General features: G+C 31.2%; 1 protein-coding gene across 1 annotated transcript; it reads right to left on the bottom strand.

Annotated features, from left to right (window-relative positions):
* Positions 1 to 283: 283 nt before the first annotated feature.
* On the bottom strand, positions 284 to 9,721 carry LOC127724215 (uncharacterized). The gene is made up of 4 exons (XM_052231113.1): positions 9,698 to 9,721; positions 3,100 to 3,125; positions 1,591 to 1,685; positions 284 to 896 (listed from the first exon to the last, which is right to left on the bottom strand). The coding sequence occupies exons 2-4, from the start codon at positions 3,106 to 3,108 to the stop codon at positions 572 to 574; spliced, it is 429 nt and encodes a 142-aa protein (XP_052087073.1). The 5' UTR covers positions 3,109 to 3,125; positions 9,698 to 9,721; the 3' UTR covers positions 284 to 571.
* Positions 9,722 to 12,106: the final 2,385 nt, after the last annotated feature.

The raw sequence follows: 12,106 nt of genomic DNA on the forward strand, positions 1-12,106 counted from the left end.
TGAACTAACTTGTAAAACAGGTTTCACAATATTTATATACTGTTTCTACTTTTGATTGGTTCCCTGCTTAACTATTGCCTCCGCTCAAAAGAAGGCACTACCTTAGCTGATACTGATTTCATGGTTCAGCTAGCAAGCAAGCTAGCCAAAGATACTACCTTTATAAACAAAGGATAAACATGTATAAGATGCTGAAAAATATCGCCCCTATCCAAATGATCAGTTTATTCACTATAGAGATACAACACTATATAGAAAAGGGGCATGCACTTCACAATTTTCAACCGAAAAATAAGTTTTATACAATAAGGAGATTCCATGTAACATCTTTAAAGAATTGCACACCATCAAAAGTCTCATAATTTGTCTACTATCGATGTGGCGCCTGCATTTAGAACAGAGCTATATTACTTAAAGCACGTTCAATAAAAGTGTGAAAAATTACATTTGAAACAACTGGAAAGGAAGATACAAATTTGTTATGCAAACATTATATTGTAGTTTAATTTCACATCAAATATATGTTAAGTATCACTTAATACAAATTGTATAACTTCAAACAAATTGTATCTCAATCATCAAGGATAATTTTTACACCATATGCATAACAAAGATATTTCACTGCTGTTATGTCAACTTTACACTCATATCCTGTTTTAAATTCGCCGTTTACAGAAACAAGAATCTGATTTTTAGCTTTTACATTAATTGTCAATTCGAAGGGATTGCCGAAGTACACACCTTTCAAATTTCTGTCCACAATATATAGTTCTTTTTCCCACTTTTTATCAATGCGTGTATTCAATACAACTTTTGACGATTTAGCTCTTGGGTTGAACTGCAAAGCAATATTTGCATAGTCGTCATGGTTTTCTTGAAAATTGACAGCAAATCCACTGAAATGAAAGAAATTTAAAAAAGAACTGTATGGCAAAATAAATGAAACGTAAACTTAACATAACATGTAAAATTCTTTTCAGTATGATTTATTGGTAGTACTATTGTAATTATATATGTTGCTTTATAATCTGTTTTCTATCATATCAGATATACGATGATTTTAATATCATATATACATGTATCAATCATGTGATAATAGATTACAGCGATTAGGAGGTCATGTAGCCTTTTGTCGGTAGAAATCAAAGATTCAAAATGTTTATGTGCTGTTTGTCCTCCTATCGCGAGTACTGGTGAAGTGATAAAGAGGTTGTGTCGGGAGTCAAACCAATGTTTCAAGTAGGGTATCATGTTTTTTTTGGACTGTTTCCCTGTGAGATAGCTATCACATTAAAAATATGATCTAGTACAAACTCATCATATATGACAGTTATATAATTTGGAACGAGTGATTTATCTTTATCTTATGAAGATGGTTATCGACCTTTATATGCATGTTGAATATGTCGCTGTACGTTAACCAGCCACACAATCCCTCCATTCATCTAAAAAATTTAAAGAGTTTTACGGGCGATGATGTATCTTTATAATAGAGTTGTAAAGTTCAATGTATACGAAACTAATTAAGCTATTTGTGACTTTTAATGTTGATTATAGTTGAAGAAATAACTCGGTATTTCCGATACTTACCCAGGGACAGATGCAAGGCTTTTATCCTCACACATGACTTTAAAGGAAACAGACTTTCCAACATCGAGCTTTTTCTGCACGGCTGATAATTCAACCTGTGAAGAGAACAAAATATAAAATAACATTCACTATTGAAAGGTGACCATTACAAGAAATAAGACGTAAAAAAACCAGAATCACTGCTACATGTAAGGGAGCTACCATTTGATTGTTATGGGTATGGGAGGGGGGCTAGGGTGAAATTTGAAAAAAGGCAGGACAAGACTTTTTGAATAAAAAAAAAGGCAGGATGAGCGACTTGGCAAAAAAAAAGGCAGGATGACAATTTATGTGAAAAAAATCAGGATAAACTAATGAAAAAAAGGCAGGACCGAATAGAGTGCAGGACAAAATTTTTCATCCTAGGCTAGCTCCCCCATAAAAATCAAATAGTAGCTCCCCCATAAAAATCAAATGGTAGCTCCCTAATATAAGAAATTATCCTTTTAAGGAGTACTGTTAATTGATAAACGCAGATCAATTTCCTTTAAAAACAAAATTCTATAATGTTGCAATCCTTATATTCTTTTTTAAAGATTTATCTTTACAAGAACTTTTTTGAAAGGACATTTTGAAAGTAGAAACGAATGCTAATAAGACTTCAACCAACAGCATTTTCTGTTATATAAAATAAGGATATGTAATATGACTACAAATGAGACAACTATCCATTGGAGTCTAAATAATGTGGATTTAAGCCACTGTTGAATAGTCAACTTTACTAAGTCAGGAATATGACAGTTGTTTGTTTGAAGTGTTTGAGCTTTTGATTTTGCCATTCCATAAGGGAATTTCCGTTTTGAATTTTCCTTGGATTTTACTATTTTTGTTATTTTATTTTATACAAGTCCATTTATTGTCGAAATTAGCATTTTGACAAAATAATGCAAATACAAGAAACTATATTATGATAATTGATACATTGTATTGCTATGGACAACAATCGCTTACGATTTATTTCAGGTACATTTTTAAATTTGTATAATTTTAGTTTCATTGTAATAAGTGAAGTCAATGATATGCAAGATTTATTTTTATAGTATTAACGTGAGTCATTAAGTTTTTGCATAGATGTTTGGTTAATATGCATGTATCTTCAAATATTTTGGCCTCGAGCGTCATCGAACGGAACATTGATTTCGAAATGCGCTCCTGGTGCGGTAAAATTGGTACCATTAAATTAAAAAGCTATTATGAAATTTAATATGAAGGACTAAACAGTTTTCATTGATAATTTTGTAAATAGGCGTCTATATCAGCCATATATGAATACTTGTAATTTGTTTTTTTTACAGAAAGTTACTTTCAAATCTAATTTTAATTGGAATAGACGATTCTTCCCTAATCTCTTAATAGTAAAAACAATCAAAATGACAAGAAGCTGGACTCATATCTTTCCAAATTTAAGATGATTGACAAAAGTGTCCTTCAATTGTATTGCAGAAAATCACCGTAGTCATTTATACTTACATAATTCATTTCAATGGTTGTGTGTACTGAAAAATATAAATGAAAAGATTGTTGTTTATGCAGGCGTCACACTGTCCCGAAATTGACACTAGATGGTCATACGAATATGGAATTTTGAATTTCGTGCGAAGATGGTCAACAGCCAATCAATATTACAATAAACTCGGTTTTTTGTTGTTGAGAAGAAGATGAGTGTATAATGATAATTTGTTTGAATGAAAAATAAAGTATGGTTTAAGCAATTATTGAATTAAAAAAAAAATCTACAATATAAAGGTATGTTACGCTAAAGAATATATTTCTTTCCTGCAAAGACCTTATTCATAGTCCGGAATTGGCTATACTAAAGGTACTTGTTAGTTTTATCAGCCCATCAACGTTGATAATGATTGGATTTGCAAATATGTTGACCTCGAACATCACTAAAGAGACTTCAATTGGCAAAATCACTAATTCGTTTTTCAATCTAGGCTGTAATTAGTTATTCTAAAACAGGCTCATTGAAGAAATAAAATTACACCTTTTAGTTATTTTTGTTTTGTTTAGTTGACTTATATAATTCTATTTCATATCTTTAGGCCACATCAATTTGTTTAATAGTTCTTCGGACAAAAGCTCCAAAAAATATGAGGCGAGCGAGCGAAATTTTTTTGTTTTTATATATTTCTTGAAAATGAGTTTTTTTGAGGCGATTGCTCTGCAAGTGAAGCGAGCGGTATATATGTTTGTTTTTAAATTGTTTGATTTAGAAGTTGTACAATTTATATACATGTTATAACTGGGTTGTTTCATAGAAGAAAGAGGAGCAACAGATGCTCTAATGCATATAATTTGATTTATTGGTGCCTGTACCATATCTGACTTTCTTGTCTCTCTGTGGTTTACTTAATTTTGGTTATTTTCTTCAAGTAAGCCTTGTCTATGTGAATTTTCATTTAAATCTATATATATATTTAGAAAGCATAGCAGATGCAGTTTCACAAGAGTAAGTATGTTAGTTAGTTAAATGACACATGTTGAATAAAATTAAAATATGTGTATGTATCCAAGAAAATTCCCATGAAAGATATTTGATAGAGTCTATTATATGGTAAATATTTTTTATTGTTGTAGTTCAGTGTTTCTGTTTTTCCGTTGTTTTCCTCTTTTAGTTGATGTGTTTCCCTCGGTTTTAGTTTGTTACCCGGATTTGTTTTTGCTTAATCGAATTATGACTATTGAACAGCGGTATACTACTGTTGCCTTTATTCATTGGCTGCTTGACATCCAGTTGGACTATTATGCATATTTAGAATCAAAATAATGAGTGAGGTGAATATTTCTTGCTTTGTACTAAAACAACATCCTGAGTAAGATAGTTATATTGCTATACATGTAGATCCAAATGTATTAAAATATTCCCTTGAAAAACCTGTCACCCCATTCACATGCATTTTTCTTACTGAGAAAAATACTCTTTCCTTTTGCTCCTAAAAGCTGTAATGCATTTAAAACTCTTTAGCGTGACTAGAAATGGTTGAACCAATTACACACCCCTAATTATTATGAGCTTACCAATCACAATACGGCATCACCTTGGTCTCGTTGGAACTCTTTAAATTCCCCCCAACAAAAGAAGAGTTCTGCTTGCATGCCAAAAGACTAACAAGGGGATATGGGGTTTTATCAACATCAAATACTTCTGTGATTTTTAAAAAGTTCATGGGAATTTACAATTCATTTCATCCAAAAGATAGATGGATAGTCGACCTTCCCAAGGATAGAAACAAGTGCCTGAGTCTATGCCTGTTGAAACAAGGATCTTGTGTGACGATGGTTCTAACAAATACATGTATTGATGTGTTTGTGGTCATTTAACGAAAGATTTTTTATTTTTGCATCCTAGAACAGGTCTTTAAAGGTAAAACGAGACGCATTTCGGATAACTGTGTGTTCAATAACTTCTTGTCCACGGCAATGAGCTGACACAACTGCATGTTGGCATCACGATTTTGACCCTTTATTTACAAATCGATTTATCACACGTGTGTTTAAAAAGATAGGAGCATTATATGCAACAGAAAAGCGTCTATGTGAAAAGAAAATTTCAAGGAGAACTAATTTTGGAGCGGCATGCGGACCAAAAATTGCAGAAGCGGTAATGTTTTTTTTTTATTGAAAAGTCAATTTCTCCAAAACAGGAGCAGGACAATCCAAAGAACTACTAATCAAATTGTTGTGGCCTTACAAAACAATTTTATTAATTTTCATGAAGTTCAAATTGCAAAAAAAAAAAAAATCCCCACCCGCATTGTAAAAGAAATACATTCAAAATATACACTATGCACCATAAAAAAAGTAAGAATATATCTAATGTAAATAGAATAGGAAGGACACAACTGTACATAGCAAAAAGTATAAAGACGAACAAATTCCTTTTTACTCTGTTCTGTTTTGAAACTAAAGTTCGTGCTCCCTCAGTCAAAGGTGGATTTTACTATTCATTTTGTGGTTTAGTTATATAGCTCCCCCAGTATCAATTATTTATACATCCTTGTCTTTTTTTTAAGTTTGAGCGTTCCTGGTACAGGTAACTCAAAAAAAAAAATAAAAAAAAAAAATGGACGCCAAAATTCATAAAGTCTAATTTTCGTTTACTAATGGCTGAGACATGTCTTAGGATGTAAAACAAAATACCTGATTTACGATTGTTCTCAGTCTTATGTTAGACGATCTTTTGCTAATCAATGAATGCAAATAGAAAAACATACATACTATATTCATAACAGTTTTAGCATGAACATTAGTTCTATTCTAACACAAAATAAACCATTACAACTGAAGAATAACTCGATACATAATGTACATTATCATTTATAGCTACTATTCAAAACAAAAAAATGTCAAAAATATTTTTTAATTTGAAATTTAACCGAACAGATATTATAAGATGGTATAACTGTGCTGTACAAATGTGTATATCAGAATTGACCCTGGCCCACTCGATTTTATTTCCATATCATTATATGGCTTGGTGATAATTTTTGATTCGTGTTAAATACTTTCAAAATAAGTTAACTCAGTGTTTATCTTATTCGTTCTAGAAGAAGTATAACATTTATATTTGTAAGTTTTACTTCAACTTTGGACATCTTAAGTTCTAAGACTATCTTAAGAAGATCTTAGGACACCTTTATCCTTAATTTAGGACAACTTTAGGGATATATCTTATCTTGATTGCTACCCTGTCAACCCAAACGGTCGCGCTACTTTTGGTGTTAATGCGATTCCCTCAGTCTAATTTTTATGCCCCACCTAGGGGCATTATGTTTTTCGGTCTGTGCGTCCGTTCGTCCGTTCGTCCGTTCGTCCGTCTGTCCCGCTTCAGGTTAAAGTTTTTGATCAAGGCAGTTTTTGAAGAAGTTGAAGTCCAATCAACTTGAAACTTAGTACACATGTTCCCTATGATATTATCTTTCTAATTTTAATGCCAAATTAGAGTTTTGACCCCGATTTCACGTCCACTGAACATAGAAAATGAAACTGCGAGTGGGACGCTTCATGTTAACGTTTTTGGTCAAGGTAGTTTTTGATGAAGTTGAAGTCAAATCAACTTGAAACTTAGTACACATGTTCCCTATGATATGATCTTTCTAATCTAAATGGCAAATTAGAGTTTTGACCCCAATTTCACGGTCCACTGAACATAGAAAATGATAGTGCTAGTTGGGCATCCGTATACTATGGACACATTTTTGTTTTTAACTTCTTTACCTTGATTTGTCCTCCTAGCTGATTTATAAAACTTGAACATCGTTAAAATATTGTTGCCTGAATTTATCATAGAAGGCTTTCTTTAATTTCAGCCTAAGAAATGTCGTAACACCATCTTAAGACAAGTTCCAATCCTAAGACAGCTTTTTGACATGGCCCCAGGCCTACATTGACTATCGACAGCATGTAGTCAAACCTGATTTAAACTACATGTAAACATTGATTTTTATCAATGGGAACGTAATAGACTTTATTTTGAATGTTGATTGAATACACTTACACCACACCGAGTTAAGCGTAATATAAGCACGACCTTAGCGTTTAATTGGCTCTCATGTTTAAATCAGTGTCTAGATCTCATCATTTTATACCGTCATATAATTCGTACACTACGAAGACAGATTTTGTTTCAGAACTAACTAACCACAAGATTTAACAGTACTGCTATCTTATGATTGCTGAATGTAAGAAAAAAAACTCCAATGCACAAACAAAATAGCATTACATGTTACTGTGTAGAGCTTATATTGTCTCGTAGGGTAGTTTATCGATAGGAGACAGTCGTCAACTATATATATGGCAAATTCAGTCTTGATACATGTTACATGAACTCTCACCAATAGTGTTGTCGATCAGCAACTTAAATCGCCTAGCACGTTCCTTCTTTGCCGAATGTTACACAATAAAGTTATCCCTCTCTTAAATTTGACGTTTGATAAAATTAAAGATATTTACTTTCTAGTAGGTAAATTAGTATGTAAGCATAATAACAAAGGCAATTAATTCATTATTTAAATAAAAAAAGAACCTTGGTTGTCTTTTTAAAAACCTCGTTGATAGTAAGTGTCAATAAATACAAAACAATAGAATATTGGTTATAAACATTGTATGATCAAATAATAGTTATTTTACACCTGAGTAACATGAACATGATGAACACCCAAGACGCTTTTTTCTAAAATCATTTAAAATTGAAAATATGCATGCATTACTTGAATTAGATACGGTCTATTGCACTGTCTAATATTGTTGGTAATTACTGTATTTTTAATGTCTCATTTATTATTTTCTTGTTGTTATCATTTCCATTCAAATGTTTACTTTTAAATAACGAGGCCTTCTGTACAAAAATATTCAAGAACATCATGATTTTTAAAAAGATACAATTTCTAATAAACTTGACTAACTTATGACAAGAATTGATATTTAACCACTTTAATCAAACATTGACCGTGAAAACAAGAACAACGTCAGTTTTGTTCAATATCTCAAATAATAAATGTTGAATTTAAATATACGAAAAATCTGATAAATATGCTACCAAAAATTTGCAGATATAACATTGTTCGGCTTAACTGCAGGCGAAATTAACCATTCAAAATTTGTTTGATAAAGGCCATGTTTTTTTTCATCTGTGTTGCATGTTTAGTGTAATACAATGTAATATTTTCAAATATACCAAGTTTATCATTTAGTAGACTAGACGCGAATGTCGTCTACAAAACAGTTGAACAATCAAATCAATTAAGAAATTAAAAAGAATTGCAAATATAAAATTCTAATATATTTTGCCAAAAAGTTAACTGCTAAGCCAGCAATAAGGTTTATTATGATTTATAAGAAGTGAAGGATGAAAGCATTTCCAAAAGACACTGAACAAAGCAAGTTTACGAACATGCAGAAATAATAATATATTTTATAAATAATGTTTTGAATGACAAATAATATTAACATATATATAAATTATATTGCAACAGGCATAAAACATGTTCTCTGTAACACTATGCAACCACGAAGAAAAGTTTATAACTTATTAAACAAGTCATCGACGCTTCGTTTAATCCCTAATCATGACGTTTAAGAAAAAATATCAAAGTCGTGAAAACGCCAAAAATGGCATCTTCTTAGAAATACGAATGTTTCAAACAGAAGTCATCAGAAGTAGCATAATTGTGACAAAGCAATGTTTTGAGAACTTTTTTATTCCTGTCTACTGGCTAGAAAAAAAAACCTGTTCTCCTGCTGAGAGAATAATATATACATTTGCAATTACAAAAATGCAATTTAAACATTGTTTGACGTAATTGAAACGTAATAAGAATACCGTAATAAAGGCGGTCTATATATTAGACAGACTAATGTTTGAAATTTCATTCTGTAATAGATTTTGAAGAATTTAACTTTATTCAAAACATTTCATTTTGTATTTATGATAAATGTGCATTTGAAACAACATTTATTTGTTACTTCATGAAAGCTGAAAGATTTTATACGATACACATATGTCTATTTATTTTATTTTTAAAAAGGGCAGTTATTAAAGGTTCATATTCGAAGACTTAATAGTATTTTTTCTTTAAAAAAGAGGCAAAAAAAAAAAAAACAAAAAACAAAGGTAGGATCAATATTAATGATAATTGCATCTCGTACATAATTCTTCTAACATTAACTTAAGTTAAAATGAAAATATATAAAAATAAAAGAATATTCAACATAACAATGTAAGCTTGAACATGTTACGTTGATAAATTAGAAATGACAAATGTTAAACAGCTCTCGACGAGACAAAATATGTTTAACTGACTAGTGCGAGTCTGAACTTGTAAATGTTTCCTTTCATCGAAATACTAGTGAACTTGTAAAAATAACAATCCCAAGATGAATTTAAAATCAATAAATGTATACATCCGGAAATGCAATAGTTATACAAGGTGTTCTAAAATAAAACACAAAAATGTATGAATATGACAAATTAAAACATTTCCAAACAATTGCATTGTTTTGTAAAAAAATAATAATACCATTTCATATGTTTTATGCGTTTGAAGCACATTTCTAGATTTACCTTCATAGGGAAAAAGCGAAAGATTTGAGAACACGGGTGCACAAGAAGGTGGTGAAATCAAAGACTTACCTTCGAATTTATCTGTATTATCGAGATTTCCAAAGTTCCTAGGGTTGACCGTTTTATACTCAAATTACTGCTTGTCACATGGGTTATTTGCATAAACATATTATTATATTTTAACCAACAAAACTTTTAGCGTTTATAAAGAGTTTTTAAAAAACGGGACTATTTTGTAAATACTTTTTTTTTACTGTCGACATGCGATTACATCGGCTTTGTTGACAATAAAGTGGGCGTTAATTCTATAACCATTATTAACACTACATTGTAGTAATGTTTGATAACTTCAGAATTATACACGTCTTCACCATAAAGATGAATGATGCAATTTATTTATTTTATACAGAAGTCATAAACAATAATTTTAGCTGATACACACACTAGATTGATTGAATTTAGCCAAAAATAGAAATATATATTCTTTGAGTGATTGTTCTGGCCAACAAAGATATCTTAGTTTTGTCACAACTTCTGTATGAAAGTGCGAGTAACCGCCAATGTAGAAACCTAATACCAATGTATGTAGCTGTGTCCACTTGTTTGATTGGAAGGAAAGTTGTCAATTGGAAAGTTGTTTAAATGTAAAAGTATTCGATGTTATAACAACAAAATGTAAATTTTGACATAAGCATGGCAAGATATTTATTGCATTCTTGTGTAGCGTGGTTTATCTTTTTTAATGTATAAAGATAAATGTGTGGTCAAAGTAACATCTCTTTGTTGTATTGCTTTGTCTTTAGTATATTTTAAGTGTTTTGTAGAGTGTCCAGTGGTGGGTTTATTTATTTTCCTTTTGTCAAAGTGCTGTCTGTTTTCTAATTACCTCATTTCATGAAGCTTTGTCTCTTTTTGTCTTAATGGATACACATACAAAGAGATTAAGATATCGCTTTTTTGAACCGATGTAAAATAAACATCATGAAGCAAAAATTTTGTTTATATATAATAGTAAATTATATACCCAAATCAATATCCTATGACTTTTTGAAAGTCTTTTAGGAGATATAAATTAACTGCATAACAGAACATTCTTGGTATTTCACGTTCGTTCTGTTATACGATACTTGAAATTGCAGTTCGATGCCAAGCATTTATTTGTAATAAGAAAAACAACTCAAATTATCTTACGGATACATTATAACATTTATGTCTTATGTAAAATGTATATGCTTATAAATCAACATGCAGACATCTTGTACGTTCAGGTATTCACATCCAATATTTTATGGTACTATTCTTTACAAAGCACAAAAATGTCGGCATTCACATCAAAAGCTAACCAAACCTTTAAACAGACTTATTTGGAAAGGATACAGTTACGATACTGTTGTCAAATCATTAAGGATTGCATATTTTGGTATTAATATTGATTCATTCATAGGGTCTTTGCATCGGAAATAAACACATTTATTCTAAAACCAGTTGTTGGCATGATACGGGTTATGTTCTTCTCATATATTTTATGATGGTATGCTACTAAACCTCTAAGGGGAGGGATTGTACTTGATTTTCATATGATGAAGACATAATCTTTCAATCAGTTTAATTGAGATCTGGAGCTGGCATGTCAGTAACTGCTAGTAGTCCTTTGTTCATTTATGTGTCATTGTCTTTTGCTTAGTTTATTTTGTTACCTATTCTGACATCGGACTCGGACTTCTTTTAAACTGAGTTTTACTGTGCGTATTGCTATGTGTTTCTTTATTCTACATTAGCTAGAGGTATAGGGGGAGGGTTGAGATCTCAAAAAACATGTTTAACCCCGCCGCATTTTTGCGCCTGTACCAAGTTAGGAGCCTCTGGCCTTTGTTAGTCTTGTATGTTTTTTAATTTTAGTTCATTTATATGTTTTGGAGTTTAGTATGACGTCCATTTTCACTGAACTAGTACACAATTTTATTTATGGGCGAGCTGAGGACCACCTCCGGGTGCGGGATTTTCTCGCTGCGTTGAAGACCCATTGGTGGCCTTCAGCTGTTGTCTGCTCGTTGGTAGGGATGTTGTCTCTTTGACATATTCCCCATTTCCATTCTCAATTTTATTATGTCGATTTTAACGTATAATGTGTATGCAGGGCATTTTTCATAAATATATGTTAAATAAATTCATTATTGTATTTGTGACTTCAATACGGGTAAAACTTTATTTCTAGATAAATAGTTATTCTTTGACTTATTGAACACAAGAATGTCACGATTTGAAAAAACAAATGATTTGAAAATAGCTTTAGTGTACTAGAGCATGGCTAACAATTTAAAGTCCATTTATAGTATTTAAGGGCAGGTCGATAGAATGTAAAATTAGCCAGTTTAACGTTGTTTACTGTCTCATATCATTGGCTATCAA

The sequence above is a fragment of the Mytilus californianus genome, unplaced genomic scaffold (genome assembly GCF_021869535.1).
Source record: "Mytilus californianus isolate M0D057914Y unplaced genomic scaffold, xbMytCali1.0.p SCAF_14, whole genome shotgun sequence".
In the NCBI taxonomy this organism is placed as follows: domain Eukaryota; kingdom Metazoa; phylum Mollusca; class Bivalvia; order Mytilida; family Mytilidae; genus Mytilus; species Mytilus californianus.

Bases quoted from the DNA above. Each gene is read 5' to 3' on its own strand.
- LOC127724215 (XM_052231113.1), bottom strand. The intron at 897-1,590 runs GTAAGTATCGGA...CTTTCATTTCAG, and splicing joins AGCCTTGCATCTGTCCCTGG to TGGATTTGCTGTCAATTTTC.